This window comes from Centroberyx affinis, unplaced genomic scaffold, assembly GCF_046629955.1.
Source record: "Centroberyx affinis isolate AG114_WGS23_722 - 3 ecotype Tasmania unplaced genomic scaffold, CSIRO-AGI_Caff_v1 ptg004554l_1, whole genome shotgun sequence".
Classification (NCBI taxonomy): Eukaryota; Metazoa; Chordata; class Actinopteri; order Beryciformes; family Berycidae; genus Centroberyx; species Centroberyx affinis.
This window is the reverse complement of record NW_027282183.1, coordinates 258,668-282,200: the sequence shown is the minus strand read 5'-3', so window position 1 is coordinate 282,200 and position 23,533 is coordinate 258,668. Positions and strand designations below refer to the sequence as shown.

Here is a 23,533-nt window from a genome sequence, read left to right as displayed (position 1 = left end):
ATTGTATTGTAAATCAGTGGATTATAGACATTACAATTATAATGTGTGTGTCTGTATCTTTGTGTCTTTGAGGGTGGCCATTGAAATAAATTAAATGGAGGAGATTGTAGGCCAGTCAGCTGCTTGCACACACGTAGGCATAGTAGATAAGTTGTCATTGGATTTGTTGCTTTGCTAAATTTTGAAAACCATGACTGCATTATAGAAAGTAATTTTAAATCTGGGACAATCTGTTGATCTGTGTTATCAAGGCTCTGCTCTCATCTATATGCCTTATCTTTCAATATGGAGTGTGAAACTATATTTTCACTGATGATTTCTCTGTCATCACTGTTATTGATGGCAGCACAGTAGTGCTCTATTTGACTTCTGGAGAAGGCTCTTTGCAAATATGAATTGGTGGCAGTATCTCTACTAAAGACATTTACGAAATTCACAATCCTCTCTATTACTGCATATTACATCATTGTTTTAGGTAAACACATGTTTTACCTATTCTACTGTCTGGGCTCTGTTGTTTTGACTATTCCACTTTATCTATATATAAATCTATACTCATCTAGTACACCTACTCTACCTAACATTACACCTCACCAAGGCCACTGACTACTCACTTAACAGCCAAATAGCCTACATGCCATCATATTAGGGATATCCAATCCAATGTTGAGTTATTAAATATTGAATATCTGCCGAAAACCAAGCACTGATCTGATATTTTTGTAATTATTTGAAGAATGTTTATTTTTTACACTGTACTTTGTAAAGTAAAGCTCAAATCAATCCAGTGCGTGGTCAAGCTCAGCAGTGACATGGGGCAGATGTCTGAACTCTAAATGTCTGTAGTGGAACTAATTGTGGTCACATCTTTCAAGCAGTACAAGGTGTTCACATACCTTGTTGTACAACAGTGAGAGGGCAGTGTCTGAAAGATAGTGTTGGGAGGGCAAACTACAGCCTGGCTCCACGTTTACCACCACTGAGGGATTGTCTTCCTGTGCAATAAACTCAATAATGTGCTCTTTTGTTTTTTGCCTTTTCACTGTCATGGGGTGATTTATCTTTCTTCAGCGCATTCTCTGTTTGCTGCTTGGCCACAGACTTCCTCTGAGCTAATATCTGTGAGAACTTCAAAAGGTGCTTCTTCAAGGGCGTGGTTAAATTAGCAGTATTGTAATTAGCTCTGCTGCTGCCACCCCTCAAAAGACTTGCACTACAAACATTACAATTGTCTTTAAACTGGAGACTGTCTCCAGTTTAAAGTATTTCCATCCTGCCCACCCAGCTGCTACCCAGCTGTTTTCAAATCATGCACAGCACTGCAAGTGGTGGACGATGCTTGTTTATGGCAAATACTTATTTACATCAATTTGTGAGTGGGGAAACTAAATAAATAAACGGATCGGAGGTTTATTGGACAGCCTGTAGCCGATACGATACATCAAAATTTGCTGGAATTTGACCAAATTCTGATACTGGACATCAGATTACATCATATGATACATAAACTCCTATCTTACTCATGTGATAGGTGGTACATGCACAGTAAAGTTTTATGAAATTGTTGGGACAGACTAGCTGCTGGTCACAGCTAAAAAGCCAATGGCACTTTCACAATTTTTGTTGGAGTGTTAAATAAGCACTTTTTGTGCTTTTAGTTATTTGTTTATAGAAACCACATTGTGCCAATTGTCAGAGACGTTTTTGATGAGTTGCACTCTCATGGGGTTGGCATACTTACAGGTTGTGCCAGAATTGTTGTTACAGGATTGTATGACATGAAGCTTCATTCCACATGAGTAAGTGTGGAACATAGGAAACTTCTTTGCTCACTTTTTATGATGTAGGATAAAGCAATGCACTCAAGACTTTTAAACAGATGGAGCAACCTCTTGAATGTTGCTAACAATGAAATGAAGCAATCAGCCACAGGAGGGTGTGCTTTTCAGTGATCTTAGAACAGTTAAGAAGTACTATTTGCCACAATGCACTTGGAGTCATTGACATCCATAGAGATATAATGAGATATGTTATATCTCTATGTTGACATCATTGTATTAAGGAAGAGAGAATGCAGTAAATGTTTACTTTTTAAAGTTAAATAATAACACAATGTTATTCTTCCACCAAGTAATGTAGTTCTTGAACACTAGCTAAACAAAGTGGCTCATGAGTGATGATTGAGATTTTTGGTTGGCGCTTTAATATATAAATGAACTATTATGTGGTCACAGGTGTGCGTTCATCATGTGGTATTTTACAGCGGCTTTGAACATGACTCCGCCAATCAGGTCTGAGGCCTAGATCAGTTTTATAACCAAGCTTTTCCATTTGCTCTTATGCATTTTATAACAGAGCTTTTATTTTTGCTCTCACACATGGAAGTTTAAATCATCCCCACAGACACCATAATACTCACCACAGATGGGGAGCACATTCAGAATACATCATACCAACAGGATCTGTGCTTATACACGTGTGTGCATGTGTATGTACATGTGTGCACACGAGTATTGTGAGCATGCAAACATTCAGAAGTAATGAATCATGCTTGTGTTGCTCATATGAATATTCTCCCAGGAAAGCTGCCTAGTGTTCAGGAAACAGCAGCTGACCTTTCCTCCTCCTCCCCTTCTTGACGGCTCCCACCTTTCTCCTCCTGCCTCCCCGGTCAGAGGGTCCTTCCTCAGGAATCACATGCGGCATCACTTGATCAGCTTAAAGTGCAGCAGTAGCAGACCACAAAAGAGCCCTTGTGAGTATACTGTATATGACTCTGATGAAGAGCTCATCAGGACAAGTGGTTGAGCGGGAGGTTGCTTGCTTTGCTGCCCAACATATTTTAATTCCAGTCAATAATTATCAAAAATTATCAATTATCAAAACTTAACAAAATACTGCGTAAGTTAAAGGCAGTCTATGTAGATTCCATTAGCTACATTTACTAAGATTGGAATGTGGACCATGTAGAAGTAACCATGATACGATTACGATGAATACGTATGTAATTTGCCGGTCTGGGAGACTTGTGAAATGAGAATCAGGAAGACTCACCTCTAAATCACATCCATATTCAATGTAATTGTAGCGCACGCTCTTCTTGGTATGTCAAAAGATATGGTGGAGGGATACGGTTGGTTTATTGTTGTCCACTATATTCAGCTCAGTGTATTTTTTACGAGCTGTAAAAAAGTAAAATATGGTGGGGGGAACAGCCAAAAAAACCTAATATGCCTCCCAGTTGCTTTTGGTAGCGCAAGGTCAAAAACAAGAATATACATTGGCATTGCTATTGAAAGGCAGAAACTTATTCGTTATTCATCTTTCCACCTGCAGGAGGTGCTAGTTTGCATAAATCTTACACAGTGTTAGAGATAGAGAGCTAATGATATTCTTGTGATTCCCAGGCCCAGTCTGCTGATTTCTGGTCAAGACAGCAACAACTGACTTTTTAAGGAAATTTTTAAGTTTCTTTGACGCCAAACAGTTGTGACCTGACTGAAGTCTTTTGACCAGTATACTGCAGATTCTTCACAGTGAAAACCTGTTGCTACAAAGTCTCTCCGAATGAGAGCGCTGATTTCAGATCCCTGGCAGGATCACATTATCAGTAACTTCACCATGGCTTAATTGGTCACAAATCCAATCCACTCCAATTTTGAGGAGCTTAAGGAAAAACTTATTTTGGTTTGTTTTATAGTTAGGAGTTAGGGGTTGTTAACTGTTACCTATGCAAAGCACATGTGCCTGTGATGTATGAATCATTATCCCTAATTTAAATACAATGTGACCAAGCCCAATATGAATGCCTGTCTTGTTCTGGCCATGCCCATTGCTTGAAGCCATTTTCTTTGCAATGTCACACTTCCCTTCTCTCCCCAAAGGCGAAAACAGGCATACTGTTCTAACTAGCACATGATGATCTGATGACGCGTGCATGTGCAAGTAAAACGTACAAAGTGCATCTTTTCTCTTTGTTGAAGTGGATTGGCTTTCCTAGAGCCCTGAAAATTCAGGCCTACACAAGACTGTTTGTGCTCCTTTTATAAAAATGTAAGAAGGAAACAAGCATTCATGTACACACACACACAAGCACATAATTTCACACACACTTCCATGAATGGCCCTGGGCCTTACAACTTTAAGCACTGAGGGAGGGGATGTGAGAGAATTCATTAATCTCCACACACCCCTTTATCACCTCCCCTCTCATGCTCCTCTTCAGCCTACCCCACTCTGCTCTCCTCAGACCAAGAGGCAGACCCACACATGTAAAGCTGTGTATTTTGGACTCATTGCTCAGCTATGCAGTAGAAAGGAGGATTATCCCAAGCTGAGCACCAGTAGAGGGACTTGGCATTTAGCCGTCTATCCATCACCGGGCCGACTGAGAGAGAAACTGCTACACTCTACACAAGTGTCGCTCTTTCTCTTTTTCTCTCTGTCTCCCTGTCTCCCTGTCTCTCTCTGTCTTTTTCTCTCTTTCTGCTTATCTATTTCCCCTTCTCACGCTCTGTTTCACTCTCTCTCTTCTTCTTTCTCCTCCTCTCCCTCTACCCCCGTCTCCCTCATTCAAGCATGACCCTTTTATCGGAAGACCAGTCTGCGAGGCCCCAACCCTGCCGCCTCCCAGAGCCTGGCAGACACATCAGCAGTTCTTTGCACTACTCAACAGACTACAGTGGCTCCAAAGAGGACTACATGGACAGTGGAGAGACCCCCGTGTTTGGAGCGGTGGAGCCCCCCAGGCGCTCACGAGGCCGACTTATCCTCCACGGCCTGGTCATGTTCGGAAGGGAATTCTGCTACGCTGTGGAGGCAGCGTTCGTCACGCCGGTGCTCCTGAGCGTCGGCCTGCCCCGCAGCCTGTACAGCTTGGTGTGGCTGATCAGCCCCATCCTGGGCTTCCTGCTCCAGCCTATCATCGGCTCGGCCAGTGACTACTGCCGCTCGTCGTGGGGCCGACGGAGACCTTACATCCTGACCCTGGGCATCCTCATGCTGCTGGGAATCACCCTCTTCCTCAATGGAGACGCTGTCATCTCAGGTGAGACTGAGGGAGAACTAGAGGGAGAAATGTAGGAGGAGAGGAAATCAGAGACTTATGAAGACACACAGTGTCCAAACATAACCTAAAGCAAAGGCAGTTTGTGAGGCCACTCTCCCACTCTCTCCCACTCAGATCTGCTAACTGCTCCCACCAGGCTCTAAGATATGTATTACAGTGAACAGAAACTGGTGAGAAAGTGGTCATATTTATGAACATCACATGGAAGTTAAATCTGAGGGCATCTTAATCTCATTTTAGTCACCGCTAGTGCTTGGAAATATGAAGTTGTAGAAGTGTGATTGATACCATACAAATCAACAAACATAGAGGGGCTCTGCCTGTATTTTTCTATATGAGGATATGAGCATGAAATGTTCATATTCCACTCATCTGCCTTATGAGTTTGTTGTCCACATCAGCTGTTACCTGCCTTTTAGTCTTATGAGTCTAATGGACTGCCTTAACGCTGATGGAAGGACGATTATAAAGTGTATTCTTTCCCTTCAAGCCTCCACTTACCTGTTGCATAAGCAAACACAGACTTAATTAAACAGCCTTACCAGTAGACAATGCTTTCAATCACATCATAATAGTGGCCCTCTATCAATCTCAGACGACTAATCAAACAAATTATGATGCAAAGGGAGTAGATAAATGAAACACATGAAAAGGTCTGCGAGAACACCTTCCCCAGCACCTTTTCCAGCTAAAATCTGACTGTAATTATCTCCAGTTGTTTTGTAATTAGAATATTTTCTTTTCATCAGACACATCACTTGGTGTTTGAGTTGTGAATATCATTTCATTTTACAGAAGACAAAAGCTTCAGAGCATCGTTACACATCATACAGGGCACACCTCCGTATCAGCTTTTGGTAACAAAGAGCAGATACACAGTATATTGCTGTGATTTTGTATTGGACATCACGTAATGGTATAGCCAGCAATCATTACTGCCACTATTGCTGTAACACACCACATTCACTGCTTTTTTTTCGCTCTACTTGTTCACATCACGTAGTGTGTAGTTAAGTGATGGTCTTAAGCACATGCCCACAGGCAACATTGAGGCATGAGTGACATTAATTGCAATTTGCGTTTTTAGCACTAAGTGGGAAACCTTTGATTATATTTAATCACAGTGCTTTTGCATTTCTTGAGCATCCCACGGGGCCCCAGGCAGCCTCATGCGGAAAGCTTTGTTCGCACAAAAGCAGCTTGACAGCAACTGCAAACTTTATTAAAACAGAAACGTTGGGTAAAGAGCTCTTCTTCATTTGACTCACACTGCTGGGAGTTGCCCAGTAAAACCACAGTGTTGCATTGTTGTCCACTGAGCAGCTCCACTGGATCAATTTTGGGTTAAGTGCCTTATTCAACACTACTTTACCCACTCAGATTTTCTCAGCTGGCCTTGGGATTCTTTAATCATTAGGCTTGGAATAATTCTTGCCAACACCATATTGCTTGATTGGAGTATAATGTTGTAGCACTGCAACAGTACTGAAACAGTTTTTTAAGCAACCTACTATATTCATCACTAACTACATTTCAGCGCATTTTAGCAGTCATCCACAACTTCTAACAGTAACTCTCTACAAATGCACAGTGACCCGGCTTGAGGGTTTGTTTGGTAAACTAACTTTGAAAGGTATATTTGCTATTGAAACCATATACAATACAATTATACAGTGTAAACAATGTTTTGTTTTTTTTAACTGATTGTAACTTTTTGTGTACAGTAACTTAAATACTGTGCTATTTTTTTTCTGAACTGTAGGCCCTTTACGTATTTCAAATCTGGGATTTAGGCTGATAATCAGAAATCTGATCATTTGAAATGTAGTTTTTCTTTGTTGAATGCTATTGTTGGTTGAGTTGCTTTTGCAAGGGCTCTGGCCTTTGCTATAATAATTATATGGACTACAAAGTATTCCTGCCCTCTCACTGTACTCTGGATAAGCTGATTATCTTTCCACATTTCTCAGGGGTGTAGTAAATGCCAGAGCAGTCCTCTGACATAATGTTTGAATAGCTGCTCCCACCCTGTGAGAATTTTTTTTTTTTATTTCAACCCATTTATCCCTCATGATGAGCAGCCCGTGACTCCCACGAGCTTAGTCCTTTGAGTTCCAAATAGTATTGTTTTTGTTTACAAAGGTGATTCTGCAGTTCATAGAAAAAAAAATTCTACAGCACAGTTTAGACTCACTAAAACTGCACTAAGACCTACAGTGTCCATTAAACACAGAGGTATATCATGTTCTAATGATAATATTAAAGCTTAATTAATAGTATTCCATGAAAGTATGCAATTCCAAATTCCCTCTACTACATCTACTAAATACTTTATGTGTGTTATATTGTATTTCCCTTTCTACATAGATCCATATTTCTTACGTAAAGACACGTCCATAGTTTCAATTGCTAATATTTGTTCCCTATTCTGAGATATTGCTAATAAACTTACCCCAACTTACTGACAGTGATTCTTCATTTTTGACAAGTCGTGAATGCAAGATGCAAGAAGTTCAGAAGTGTGCCACTGTTTTTCACTCTGTTTTTACTAGCAGTTATGACTACTTGCCAAACTAAACGTGCAAATTTGACACTTCAGTAAGTCCAATACAAACAAATTAGTAATGTGTAAGAATCGACACATGACTGATATTTTGTACCCAATTCTTTTGCATTGTAAGAAATTCTAAATCACATGCATAACAGATGATTATGGAATAATCATGTCGTACAGATTTGCTCCAATGCCTGCAGTATGTCAATTGATTTGTGGTGTGATTCCATTTGTTTTGCAGCAATAGTCAGTGACAGGTCACTGAGGAGTATATGGGCCATCGTGGTGGTGATGTTTGGAGTTGTGCTGTTTGACTTTGCTGCAGACTTCATTGACGGGCCGATCAAGGCCTACCTGTTTGATGTGTGTTCACACCAAGACAAGGAGAGAGGTCTGCACTACCATGCTCTGCTCACAGGTATGTAACACAGACCATGTCTACATGAACACAAAAAAATGCATGCACAAAAACACACACCAAGGCACACATACAGTATGCACACATGTAAGCACATACACAAACGCACACAAACGTTTATTTTACTTTTTCCAACAGTCACTACCATTCTTGGTGTTTTATGCTAATTTCACAATCTGCCGCAATCCCTTCTTGCTGGGCTGTGTCCAACTTGCCTCTTGGTGAATTTCCAGTGAATTAATCAGCATGAGTCATTTGTTGATCATAAGTTTCAGAGGTAATAGCAACTTAGCTGGGTCAGGAACATTATGTAACTCACAAGAAACATGGGCATTTCACGATTCTGAAATACGTGTGATTCAGAACAGGCGTGTTGTGCTCCAACACCTCAGGCTTTAGATGTTAGAGTGTGTATTGGAGGGTGAAGCGGCACATGTTGGAGAGCATGGGAACAACTACATGGACTGTGTTGCTGTTTGTGCGCTGGGTGGATCTAGGTCTTAGTGCAGAGAAGTCTTAACATGAATCTACATTGTTCAGTAAGCCTGGGTGAAGTGTGCATATATCCTTTGGTAGGTGTGCGTGTAGAAATTATTTTTTTGAGTTAAAGAGTGTAGCAAAGCATAGCTATCTATCTATTGCACTGTAACAATACAATACATTATACAATACATTTTGTAATACATTATAGATTGTTGTTTAGCTTAATAGTAGACTGAGAGAAGAATAAACTCTTGGGCCTATACTGAATACTGTGGTCAGCAGGCACTATAATGATTGTATGATTCGACTTTAAATGTACCACATAACACTCATTACAGGCAAAGATAAAGAATGCTAATAACAGGGTGCTTGAGTAGTCATGGATCAACTGATGAAGAGAGAGAGAAAATAGAGTATAGGAGCCTTGAGTTTGAGCTGCATGAGTGACAATATGACTGAACAATGAGTTAGTGAGTGACTGATTGACTGAAAATAGCAATAGATGTATTAGCTCATGCTGTATAGCGCTGTGAAAAAATATTTACCTTTATCTGATTTTCTGTATTTTTGCACAGTTTTGACACTGAATGTTACCAAAATCTAATTTCAGAGTAGGCCCACCTACAGAATTATGTTCCACCAAAAGCTTATTCTGTACAAAAAAAGAAAATTTTCACCTGAATTGGTCTAATTTGTTTGAACATTTTTTTTTGACCAGCATCAGGTAGAAGATTTGATGTGCGTAGATATCAAAACATTTCTTCATTTCTGGAGTTGTTAAGCAAAATCTATCATTTGATAACAGGGACCCTGAGTGAACAAACAGCACAAATCTTGATAGTCATTTCACAAATGTAGTAAATAAATTGTTGTAACACTGCACAATGCCCTTGTATCACCCTCTTAGACTCAATAACTGGTTACATCAGCTTTAGCAGTAATGATGACTGCCACCGATGCTTCCTTTAATGAAAACTATCTCATGGCTTTGTGGAGTAATTTTTGCCCACTCTGCGACCTGCTTTAACTCAGTGGTATTTGTGTGTTTTTGAACATGAACTGCTTTTTCTTCAACCATTCTGATGGAGACTTGCTTCTTTTTTTCGGATCATTGTCCAACTGCGCTTCATCTTTAGTTCATTGATGGATGGCTGGATTGATGGATGGATTCTCCTCTAATCTCAGATACAGAGCAAAATTCACTGGCTCCTTCAATGATGGCAACTTCTCATGCAGCAAAGCGTCTCTAAACATCACACTCTTATTATGAAATGCAATCTGTGGTTTTCACCAGACATAATGGGGCTAATGTCAGCCAAGAACTTTTAACTCATCTCTCCATGGCGCTATGTTCCAGCTCTCCTGAGGACCGCCAGGTGCTTTTTGGTAAACATGAGACAAGCATTCATGTTCCCCTTTGTGATTTCTGCCTTGCTACACTGCTATGACTCCCATTTCCCTAGTGCTTTCTGATGGCGGCATCATGATCACTGCCCAGAACTACAAATCCCTGGATGTCGTTCTGGGGATATTTGTGACCTCCTGGATAATTCTGCAGCTTACTCTTGGAGAGGTTTTAGATTAAAAAATGACTCAGAGCCTGAAACTTTGCTCCATTCAAAGTTGGAAGTTAGCAATTCCCAGCTGATAAGTCGTAATTATAACTTTTGTGCATTCTTAGCAACTGTAAGTGCAACTTTACATTTCAAAGTCATATGCTTAACCAACTCACAGATGTATTTTGAAGATTATAAACATGCTAAAAGTAAAGCTGTCTAGTATTCACAGTGTACACCACCAGGTATGTGACGTCAGATAGGAGGCATCCTAACTGCATCTTGGACAACTCGGGGTTGAGAAATCTTGCCGGGGTTTCCTACTTCCATTCTGTTTTTCCTAGCAGAAAGCTGGAATTTCTGACTCTCCAACATCACTGGAAGGCAGCATTAGAAATGACTTTAGGACCTTTTCCAGAGTGAAAGTGATAGGAGGTCTGCAGGAATTTATTTTGATCATGCCTGATTTGCACCTAGAACCTGTGTGCTTACAACTTCAATCTGATGGCAAGGCCCAAGGTAACTCATATTTATATTAAGAAGGACTGAGCCTGTCAGACCTGATTGTTAACTGCTATAGTTAACCCCCCTTGTTAACTATTGAGTTAACAAGGGGGGTTTCATACCAGAAGATTACATATTTGATGACCTTGTACACGATACAGATGAGCGTCGCACCATATTTTGGTATCATTTTTTTCTTTTAGACTCCACCTTTTATAAACAACTACAAGCCAAAAGATCTGACCAAAGACAATGTGAAAAAATGTACAATATCAAACAGAGACAAATAACTTCTCAAGGCGTAATACACTATTATGGGGCACAATGATGTTTTCAGTGTGAGTGTTAGTCCAGCGATGTGCTCAGCTGTCAGCAGGCACCGGGTGGTGTGAGCATGCTAGCCAGGCAGTAATCCAACCCTGAGCTAGTCATGTGCTGCAGTCATGGGTCTGGGCTGAGAGAGAGAGAGGCCAGGCGCATGACTCCTTCTAGACACCACTGCTGCCGCTGGTATGTGAGGTGGCGTGTAGGAGGTGGGGAAGGAGAGTGCCTTTTATGAGTGTGTATGTGTGTGTGTGTGTGTGTGTGTGTGTGTGTGTGTGTGTGAAGAGGGGTGGACAGAGCATGTGTGGTGCTAAGGAGAGAAATAAAAAAACACATGGTTTTGTGTCTCTGTATAGGTCAAGGGGGTGTGGGTGTGTGATTGATGTACCTTTTGTAAGAGCTTTTCTAATCGTATACCCTGCACCTTATGGGAAGTGAACATCCATTATAAAAGGCTATTACCAGTACTTTGTGATTCACAGCCTGAGTGGGAGAGCGAGTGGGAGGCAGTGAGCAACCCTTCTGATTTTCTGTAGGGTAGTGTCTAGACAGGACATTTTTAATTACTTTCTCATCAGGGCCACAGAAGTTATTACCAAACAGTAGAATGCTAGAGGACCACGTGAAGCAACAAAAAATAATTTCAGTACTTTGTCTCTGCAGGGTTGTTGTCAAGAGTTATTTCTGTAATTTTAGGCCATGAGCCAGATGGCCCCCACTCTCAAGCGATAACAATGAGCTTGTGCACTCTTGCAGAAAACCATTTTTGCTGGTGAAAAGCAAAACTGTTTTTATTCAAATTAAAGTGTATCTTTTACACTCTTTCTGCAAGTTTACTTATTCCAAAGGATGATGAAGGCAGCCAAGCATATGGTACATTTTCAAGACTGAATGGGAGGGTAGGGCAGTAAAAGTTGTGAAACATTGCCCATGTGAGCCACCATAATGTCTGTGGACCGCTTTAGTAACAGAGTTACTGTAGGTGGACAACGTTACACACTATAGCTGACAGTTTAATGACACCAAAAGAAAGTGGGAAGGATCACCAGACAGAGAAGTTTGTTTGATGCAGATGTACCAGTCATGCAGAAAGAAGTCAAGCTTGGGGAGTGATGTGTATTTTGGCGTACCGTTTGCCATTCCACTGTGTTGCCGTTGCTGTGATTTAAATAAAATAGTGACCAAAACTGTTTATTCACTCTTTTTTTTTTTTTTTTACTTTTATTTACCTCATAAGTGTTTCTTCTGGGATGTTCTCAGTTGTGAATGTGTATAACTGAATGTATAACTGAATGCATGCTAAGTAGAGTTGTAAAACTGATTCATGCCTTTATTTCAAGCAGACTCGATTACTGTAACGCACTTTTTACTGGTCTCCCGAAAAAAAACACTGAGAGACTTCAGCTTATTCAAAACTCTGCAGCTCGGCTATTAACCAGAACCAAGAGGAGAGAGCACATTAGTCCAGTTTTAGCTGCTCTACACTGGCTTCCTGTAACATTTAGAATTGATTTTAAGGTCCTCCTCCTTATATACAAAGCCCTTAATGGGCTAGGACCAAGCTACATTGCTAACTCCCTTGTTCACTACTTGCCTTCAAGAACACTGCGATCATCTGCTGCTGGTTTATTGGAGGTTCCCAGCAACAGCCAATAGAAAATCGGGGATGCAGCCTTTGTCAATTACTTCCCAAAGCTATGGAACACACTACCTATAGATATCAGAGAAGCCAGCTCACTAAATATTTTTAAAAGAAAGCTAAAAACTCATCCTTTCACTTTAGCCTTTAACTAGCTATGACTTTCCTGATACAGCCTTATGCACTGCTGCACTTCTTTTAAAATGTTGTATTTTACTTGATTTTATGCATTCTATGTACTCTATTTCTTACCTTTACTTTTATTATTATTCAGTGGGTTTTATTTTCCATCTTATGTTATGCTCATTCTATGTCTATTTTCATGCATTTAATTTCTTTGTTGTAAAGCACTTTGAGCTGCATTTCCTGTATGAAAGGTGCTATACAAATAATGTTTATTATTATTATTATTATTATTATTATTATTATTATTATTATCGTTATTAGAGTGAGAGAAAAAAGAGCAGATCTTCCCCGCGTAAAGGCAAAAATTTAGTTTGACAGTGTCAAATCCATTGACATGATGGATAACTAATTCAATTTAATTCAGTGTTTCAGATGATATGAGGACACAGAGTGTGTGTGTGTGTGTGTGTGTGTGTGTGTGTGTGTGTGTATGTGCATAAATGAATGCACTCATGAAGAGGACACTTACTCTAAGAGTCATAATGTGGGCATGTGATCACATTCAAGGGAAGCATATGTCTACGCTACTCATATCTCTGGAGTCGTTGTACACTCTAGTACAGGCTTTCCCAACCCAGGGGTCACGACCCCAAGTGGGGTCGCATGGAATTCAAATGGGGTCGCCTGAAATTTCTAGTAATTGATTGATACAAATAATAATTATTATTATAATAATAAAAACACCACACACAATGTAAAACAACTATACGTATCCTACATTTTCACTTCACCTCATAAAAATCAAGTTCAAATAAAATGCAGGATATTGTTAACTGAGCTTGGCATATCTTGATTCACGCGATCACACGATTACGTGCATTCCCATGCTCAAACATAAACAGCACGTCATTTAATTTGAGTCATTGTTTGTTCAGCATTAATTTGCAGCCTTGTAAATACAAGCTCACCTGTACATATCCTGCACTGGGAAAATAAAATCCTCACTTTGTGCACTAATCTGTGGCTCGTCCTGGCTATTCTGCCTCCGGCTGCCGTCCACAATAATATACATGAAATAGCCTAAATGTGGTCTAAAATGAACGTTTACTTGCAACATAGTATTACAAATTATTACATGATTGAAAACAAATTAATTTTAGCAAAAAATTGTCTGTGTTTTGACTGTCTGGGATCACTAGAGTTTTGTGACGTCAAAGTGGGGTCACGAGCCAAAAAAGTTTGGGAACCACTGTTCTAGTACATGGCTGTCAAATTGAAACATATTGAGGGCCATATTGAAAAATGAGAACAGAGTCAAGAGCCAGACATTTTATATTTTTGCATTTCATTGAAGAATTGAAGAAAAAGAATTGTTTCTCAGTTAGTACCTATACTTGATTATGCAGATATTGTTTATCAGATCACCTCTGAATCACATCTACATCCTCTAAATAGTTTATAATAGTCTGTGCAGATTTGTTTTGAGGTGTCCGTATCGAACCCATAATTGCTTTGGGCAAAAAGAAATTGGGCGTTGTTGTTCTTGTTTTTAACTGTGTTTACTCCATTATAAATAACTCTTCAATATTTTTTTGGTATAGCACATTCTTGCACAGGGTGTGGGTGGGGGTGGAGAGGGCAAGGGAGCCTTTGTATTTGTATTTAGTACATGTCTATGTGTACCTGTAATTTTCTTTTAATTTGTTGAATTGTAAATATATTTGTGTTTGAAAACAAGCTGATTCATCTCAAGGGGTTTATCCTTCAATAAAGTTGAAGGACATAAACAACATCACAAATCAATGGCTGTGTAGTCTGCATGACCTATATTCACTCAAAATAGTCAATTTTGTTATGTGTAACTTTGTTTTATAAATATTTTTTTATTGGAGACCAACATGACAATGAACACATATAGTTACAGATGTTTCGTCTCTCATTTGTTTTTTGTTTTTTTCCCCCTCCCCTCACATCAGGTTTCCCACCCATAATCCAAGCTACATGTATAGGAAATTCAAATTAAAGTAACTAAGAGCATAGCAACATAGTGACATATACATTGAGTTTCAATAGAACTATTAGATAAAAATAAATACGCTCAATTACACAAAGGTGAATGGAGTTGGGTACACGGGAGGAGAGAAACCAAAACAAAAACAACAAAGAAATAAAAATAAAATAAAACAAAACAACAAGAACAAAAATTACAATAAAGACAAAACTCTGGATTGCATACTGCTTGATTTTATCATGATTCTGTGTTCACACCATGAGACCAGACCCTGACTCTCACAACACTTAGCCTGACAGAGGTGGCCAATTTTATAAGGGGGGGGTTAAAAGAGGGTAATAGGGAAAGGTGTGCGACGGTCAGTTTAGGGAGAGAGTTTTTAATCTTTTAAAGTAGGATATTAAGGGATCCCAAATTGAGTGAAACTTTTTGGTTGATCCCCTAATAGAGTATTTGATCTTTTCCAGCTTAAGGAAAAGCATCAGGTCACTAAACCAGACAGATGCTTTAGGTGGTTTAGCAGATTTTCACTCCAACAGGATCCTTCTCCTGGCTATTAGGGAGGCAAACGCAATTGCATCTTTTTTGCTATTTATCAAAGATATGTCGTTACTCGGTACCCCAAAGATGTCTATCTCTGCTCTAGGTTGTAAATCAGTATCGAACGCCTCGGACAGGGTTTCAAACACTGTAGCCCAAAATCCCGCTAGTTTAGGGCAGTGCCAGAAATGTGTAACTTTGTTTATACAGCCTGCTTCACAGGCCTGCACACGGCACATCACTGGTTGTGTGTAAATAATGAATAGAAGTAAAATAATGAATTTCTTGACCATGTTAAGATAAGGTCCCATAAAACTAACATATAGTCTGCTTCATAAACTTAAATATGACACATCTACTGTATGGTTGCATGTTTTTTAGCCAGTAGAAATTATTCTTCTGGCATGTAGAAATTATCCTCAAATTTGCTCCTATCTGCTTCTAGCACCTTTTCTTTATCAATGCTTTGAGTAAACTGCTGAGCTGTGACTACTATCAGAGTGCAGAGGTGTTTATCAGGCAGGACCTGTTTAGATAATTTGTTCATCTCTATCATGGAGAGCCTTTATTCACTTAAATCGGTGCTGTCAAACAGGCTCAGTGCATTAGCAGCCTGAAGGCAGGGCTTTGGCAATGTGGAATGAACTCTTGCCCCACCAGGTTTAAATTTGGCTCTAAGTTTGCATATTCTATCTGTTCTGTCTGATAGATTTGTAAAAAGTTTGAAACTGAATTTCTGAGCCTCAAATCCAGAACATCTGCTAAATTCTGCTTTGAGTATGTTCAGTTGCCATTAAGTGGCATGTTGGGATGGATTTACAAAATATGAAGTTCTTCTTTTTTTATATATCTTTTTTTCTTACCTGTGATGGCCAGTTCAGAAAATAATTGTGACAAGTTTGAGGTTTTGACTTTCCAGCACAGTAGGCCTATATACTGTATATCTGATTAAGCAAAATAAAGTGATGCCCTCAACAATGCATTGTCTCATGTCAATGTAAGCTGCTGCAGAAGTAAAAGGTGAAAGTCAGTATATTTTGGTGCACAGGTAAGAGAACACACATCAACACTTTTTATTCCATCCGATTAGATATCTGTCAAACATTATTTCTCAGGGCAATGCCTTTAATGCAACAAACAACTATTTTGCTGTGTCTGTGCTGCCATCAAACATGGTTTCTTTATCTAGCAGCAGTACAGAAATGTATCATTTCAAATCTCTCAGTTCAACAGAGACAACAGGAGATGTAAATCTTTAACACAATTGCATCCTATATATTGCACAGTGTTATTTACACGCTGTTCTGACCTTTCCTGTATGCTCCAGGTCTTGGCGGAGCATGTGGCTACCTAGTGGGTGCTATGGACTGGGGTCATTCCGCGCTGGGCCAGCTGCTGGGCTCCGAGTACCAGGTCATCTACTTTTTCTCAGCATTGACCTGGGGCATCTTCCTCAGCATCCACCTCTTCAGTATTCCTGAGCAGCCTCTGGGCAAGGTCACGCCCTCTGACTCCTCAGCTCCCAGTGCCCTCCGCCTACTGGGCTCTCACAGCAATGGTTATGGGGCGCTGCCTAAAGAACCCGTCTCCCCCGTGGTCACGGCATCGGTCCCAGACCTCCGGCCCAGGTCCTTCTCCGCTCTAGGAGAGGCCAACTCAGTGACCTCCAGTGCCAAGCAGCCAAACAAAGAGGTATGAAATGCCCAGGATAAGCCTCCTGTCAGAATAAGACCATGTGTGTATATAGAGTGATGTATATAGTGTGTATATATTCTAACAAAAAAAAATACATGTACAAAATGCATAATAAATACGGTCAGTGCAGAACACGAGCCGTATGACAGCTTTGATGCAGTTGCTGCTGAAAGCTAACCTTTAGAAAATGGTGATGATGAGGATAGCCATTGCACTGAATATACTCTATTCTTATGTGCAAATGCAGCATTCAAAGAATTACGCATTGAGGTAATCAGCGGTGTATTGATCATTTGTGCTTCCATAGTTTCTGATTCTCTAAATGGTGGACATCGATCTATAGAAGCATCCCAGCTGAATGGGTTCTCAGCTGAGATACCGAGATTAAAAACAAAAAAGCGATCAGGCCTAGACTTTGCAATGATCTACCTGAGGAGTTTAGGTGGGATTCATTTGTATCATATTTTTAATCACTTCTTTAACCGTCTTTTTATGTTGTTGTTTTGCTTTGATATTTCTCACCTTGCTTTCATCACTTTTGCTGTCAGCTTTATCTGTTGTTTGTTGGTTGTTTTTTACTCATTTGCAAAGCTCTTTATGACTCTGTTTTGAAAAGTACAATCATTATTATTAATAGTATTATTGAAGGTGACAGCAAGGTTTAATTTTAAATGATAGACGATAATATAGAGAGAATGCAAAATGATGTGCCACATCAGTTCATATCTTTAACATAAATGTCTGATGCTTTTGAAGTATCTGTTTTCCATGAATTAAATATTTCTGAAACTGCAATAGCATGATGTGATTGATCATATCAAAGGACCTGCTCAGGTACTTTACAGTGCCGTACAGTGTATCCTTCCATGTCTTCTTTGCCTTTTATCTTTCACCGCCTGTCTCTTACCCTTATGGAGTTCTTGATGCGTGTCTGCTAAGATCTAAATGTTGAAACTCTTCTTCCATTCTTGTGGCATATATTTTGTTCTAATAACAGGAATTACTTGAGTTTTTTATTACTGGAGTTACTTTTTTTTTTATTGTTGAAGCTTCTGAACTGTCGTCAATCAAGGGCTTAAGCACCACTAGCAATGAATTACTATGAGAGACAGCTGCGGCATTATCCTGCCGATGCTGTAACTATTGGCAAAAAACACTGTTTCATTAATAAGGCAGTTTGTTGTTAATTATTGCAGACACTTGGCTCTAAGGACCCTTGATTATGTACCGGAAGAGAGAGAGAGAGAGAGAGAGTGTGTGTGTGTGTGTGTGTGTGTGTGTGTGTGTGTGTGCGCGCGCATCCATGGATATATGTGCATGTATTTGTGTTCATGTTTATGTATGTCCAGGCCCAGAAGACGATGACATTCAGGTCATTGATGAAAGCCATGTCCAACATGCCAAGCCACTACCGATGCCTGTGTATCAGTCACCTACTAGGATGGACAGCTTTCCTCTGCAACATGCTCTTCTTTACTGATTTTATGGGACAGGTATGCATTTCAGTGTGTGTGTGTGTGTGTGTGTGTGTGTGTGTGTGTGTGTGTGTGTGTGTGTGTGTGTGTGTGTGTGTGTGTGTGTGTGAGTGCCTGTAAACAGCCATCTGCATTGGTGCCAAACTTAGTTAATTTAATGTGTCTCATCAATGCTCCTTCTTATTGGCAATGGCCATTTTCAGACAAATCTTCCCACTCCATTTATGTTTGAAGAACCTTGTAGTATATTACCGCTGTTTTTTAAGTTTGTGCCAATCTGCACACAGTCAGCATAGATGGAGATATTAGATCATTATCCCCTCTTCAGAAGAAGCCATTTGCTGCCATTCATGTACAGTATGAAAAACTATGAATGAATTAATGACACTTTACTTACTTTGTTATAAGACATAAGTAATTATATATGCCTCATACGCACATTATAGTTGCATCATAACTGCATAGGAAATGCCGCAATACACTACAATGCTAAAACTAGGGCCTATACATTTATTTTATATAACACATATATAGTATATACTGTATGTATACATTGTAATATGCATCTAATTTAATTATGAGTTTAAAAATTGTTGCATGACAATATATTGTAGATTTTGGATCAGGTTTCAATAGATTCACTGTGTGTGTGTGTGTGTGTGTCTGTCAAGTCTATTTATATATCCCATCATCACAAAGCATGTCTCGAAGGACTTTACACAGAACGAGCCTACCTAGATCTAACTGATCAACAATCAATCTCATGACAAAATGATGCAATACAGTGTGCAACAAAACAAAACACAAGGAAACAAAACAAAACGCAAGACACAAAAAGCATGTTGAAAAGACACAACAGACCTAACATGCCTAAGCTACCCATCACCACCATCCTTAGACCAGTGAAGTCCAGTGAAGACAAGTAGAAACTCCAAGAAAACCTTATTAGAAAAAAAAAAGGAAGAAACCTTGGGCGGGGCAATTCAAAGAAGGATTCCCCACAGGACGGCTGGCAATAACATGGACAATGAGACAAGAAAGCAAATAAGACAATGAGGCAGAGAGATGGGACTCAATATAGCATGCAGCCCATGTGCATGTGTGCAGGTCTTTGTTGTATGTAATCTTCAGTTGAAGTGTGTAATGATATCAATGGCTTTAGAGTAGCCTGGTCTGCCCGATGATCAAAGGACACACTTCACACTGTGACACCGCACTCACTGTCATGTTTTACGGAGCCCGGGAGTGGCCATTGGGAGAGAAGAAAAAGTTGTATCGAGTCCACGATTTACTGTAACGTGCACACGAGATACAATTCGTTCCCTCGATTTCGTTAAACTGTGTATTTTAGGAAAAAATGCAACTTAAAAGGAACCTTTTAGGTATTGCAGATAGGCCTAGTGAGGATTTGGCATGTTAATATCCATTGTCTGTTTACACGGAGTAGGCATATCCCCCAAATATTGCAACATATTTAGCCACTTAACCTCCAGGCCATGTAAACACAATCAGGTGGCTGCAACACACCCAGGACAGCGCCACATTTAAACATAATCACCAATATGTGCACCGACTCTTTATAAGCTTGTGAAGAGCGCATCTATTACATATCGAGAGCACGACATCACTATTTCGAGGGCACGTTTTGGCAATTTGTGCGCACGTAAAGAGGAAATCAAGGGAACGAATTGTACCTCGTGCGCACAAATAAACCAAAATGAGGGCTCATTTTAACCAGATCGAGGGAACGAATTGTATCTCGTGTGCACAAAAAAGAGAAAACGAGAGCTCGAATTGCATATCGTGCGCACATTACAGTAAATCGTGGCCACGACATAAATATTTTTTATTTTTACAGAGCCACTCCCGGGCTCCGTAATGTTTCCTCAGGAACAGACATGGAAACATATAAGTAAATCTGCAGGCACAGTCATCTGGGAGGAAGATTTGTAGGCTACAGTCAGTAGGTCCCCGTTGAGTTGAAGGGAATTTGTCATTTTTTTAAAAAGAAAAAGATAAAAGAATGAGTAAAAGTGGATAGCTAACTGATACCTCCATCCGTAGAGCAGTGTGCCTCTACTTGTACCTCAGCAGCCATATGAATTTAAGTCAAACTAACATTTAATTTTCATGTTTTTCCACAGGTATTTGTGTTATTTTTTTGAAACCTCACCTTTTGAACTGCCTTTCTTTTCTGTTTTTTGGCAGATTGTATACAAGGGGAACCCTTATGCAGACCATAACTCTACAGCCTACATCACATATGAGAGAGGAGTGGAGGTGGGGTGCTGGGGACTCTGTATTAACGCTGTGTCTTCTGCTCTCTATTCCTGTAAGTAAATCTGGTGTGTGTGTGTGTGTGTGTGTGTGGAGAGAGAGAGAGAGAGAGAGAGAGAGAGAGAGAGAGAGAGAGAGAGAGAGAGAGAGATTGAGTCTGTGTGTGTGTTCTTGTATTTCTATACTTATTATGAGAACAGCTAACAGCTTTATCAGCAAACATTACCATGTCCTGTGCTGATTGTTCCTTCATCAGTTCCTCTCCAAATGAGAGCTTGTCTAGCTTGGATATGGAAGTTGTAGCGGTATTTCTCCTCTGCACTGGGGTTAGAAGGCTATACTGCACTACAGTTTTAATTAATTAATTAATATAGGTGGCTCTGCATGAAGGAATTGCATGTATCATTATAAACCCATTTCAACTCAAACGCCACCAGAGGTATACTAATCAGTCTGTAGGTTTCTGATGCTAAGGGCTGCTATGGCAACAGGCAGGTACAATAAGTGTGAAGGGAATGAATTGGCTCTGTGAAGAAATGATTTAGCCAATGAACAGAGGCTCGATGTGGTTATTGTATGACTGAGAGCACAAAATTACTTCTATTCATAGTCTGTGTGCCTCGCAAATTGTTTGTTCAAGTGTTCTAAAATGTAAGGGAAGTTAACAGGCGGCTATTTTTCTTCTGCTATGAAGTCCTCAAAAGTTTTTCATCTGTACCAAATTCTATGAGTACAATTGAGAGTTCAAATTTGAAATGCTTATGAAGACATTTTTGAAAGGAACAATTTAAATACCATAAAAAAAATGTTATAAAAGTCACCCAATCCCACTTGTATCCTGCCTCAAAACATCTTTATCTTCTCCTACATGTGTGTGAGAATTTGGTTAAGTGCACATGCAGGTCTGTTTGTCTGGATGTGTATGTACTGTATGTGTTCATGCTTACGTGTGTGTGTGTGTGTGTGTGTGTGTGTGTGTGTGTGTGTGTGTGTGTGTCTCCAGATGTGCAGCGCTTCCTGCTGCCCTACATTGGCCTGAAGGGGCTTTACTTTATGGGCTACTTCATGTTCGGCATGGGCACCAGCCTCATTGGCCTCTTCCCAACATCATCGCCACTCTGATCCTCTGCAGTGTGTTTGGAGTCATGTCCAGCACACTTTATACCATCCCATTCAACCTGATAGCAGAATACCAACGTGAAGAGGAGGTAACACTCACACACAGACACACACAGTGAAAGATAAATGGATTGGCAGTAGAAATATGCTTGAAATGCATGAAAGTATCTGAGTGGCGTGGATGAAAGAAAATGCATCTTTTCCATGGTCAATACTCACTCACTCTTGGTATTATGTGTTTTCAACATCAGAGAAGTGAGCGGGTCAGACCCCTTATAGATGTATACAGTTGCTTTGTAAAGCCTGTTTACCCAACTATCAGTGATACCGCATTAAAAATGAAAGAGGATCTGAGGCACTCTGTGGTGATAAACAAACGTTGACAGCCTTTATTTCACATTGGCAATTGAATTGTTAAAAACTGATCAATTTTTAATATATTGTTGTGGTACAGATTTCCCAAGAGCACCTGTTGATTGCTTTCTGCCATGGACATTTCTGGTGCCAAGAGGCCTTCCTAATCTTGGTTTTGTTTTGTTTTTTTCCAATCAAGGAAACTGATTTGGAATGAATTGCAGTGATTCATCCTGTGATATACTCATTGCACTCTCTCTCTCTCCCTCCTCCCCCCTTCCCCACTATTACTTTCACTATCACTATACCTCTTGTCATTCCATTTTTATCTCCATTGTACTCTTCTATCGAATCTCTTTTATTCTCTCCTCCTCCTCCTCCTCCTCCCCTCCCGTCCCTACACTCCTCCTTGCCCACACTACCCCCCCCCTCATGCTGCTTCCAGGAGCAAGGGAAGCTGCATGGACGCAGTGAACCCCCGCGGGGCACCGGGGTGGACTGCGCGGCGCTCACCTGCATGGTCCAGCTGGCTCAGATCATTGTGGGAGCGGGGCTCGGCGCCCTGGTCAACATGGCAGGAAGCGTGATCGTGGTGGTTCTTTCGGCTTCGACCGCGTCCCTGCTCGGCTGCCTCTTCATTGCCCTCTTCATCAGATATGTGGAATGATTATGTATTGTATGATTATTTTAATTTTAATGTTTTAATAAATAAAAATTCTTTATTATATCCTTCAATTGTTTGCGATTCTCATGCTTCTATTACTGTGCCTTTTTTTACTGTCTGATTAGACACTTCAGTGGGTTGTTTTCCTGCACATGCCGTTCCAGCCGTTTCTGCCTCCGGGCCTTGCAAAGAGAGTTCAGAAGATCTCTCAAATTTCAAACCTTGTTCTCACCCTTGTCTGTTACTGGTTTGTGTGTTCTGATATCTACGGGAGACGAGTGCTGCCTCTGAAGCCACTCTAAACCAAACAGTTGCATGCTTATAGAATTGTATGCTTTCATTTTGCTTATAAATGGCTCAAATTTAATTCTATTCTTCTGAAAACATATCTTGATTTGACACATCCAAAACACAAAGGGGAAACAATCTTGCTTAACTGAGAATCTTATGGTAATAATTATGCTCTTTTGTTCAGTGAGAGATCAATGAAGCAATTAGCCATTCTAATGTACTAATCCGTTACTTTTGTAGTACTGATTATGATTTTGATTCAAATGTCTTTCAATGGGCAATTAACCACTTAGATTCAGGAAAAAACGCCTAAAATGACTAAGCCAAAATGAATCAGGAATAGCTCCTCAACCATAAGGCCTATATGCATAGGTCTGGTATCCTTTGATAGGTAAGAAGCTAAGGATTATGAATCAGTTGTAAGTAAACCTATAT

At 40.1% G+C, this 23,533-nt stretch overlaps 1 protein-coding gene across 1 annotated transcript; it reads left to right on the top strand.

Annotated features, from left to right (window-relative positions):
• Positions 1-4,578: 4,578 nt before the first annotated feature.
• slc45a2 (solute carrier family 45 member 2) lies at positions 4,579-22,810 on the top strand. The gene is given in 8 exon segments (XM_071544394.1): positions 4,579-5,047; positions 7,864-8,040; positions 16,551-16,915; positions 18,268-18,411; positions 20,602-20,725; positions 21,674-21,766; positions 21,769-21,878; positions 22,589-22,810. Coding segments are annotated over 8 exon segments (1,704 nt in total).
• Positions 22,811-23,533: the final 723 nt, after the last annotated feature.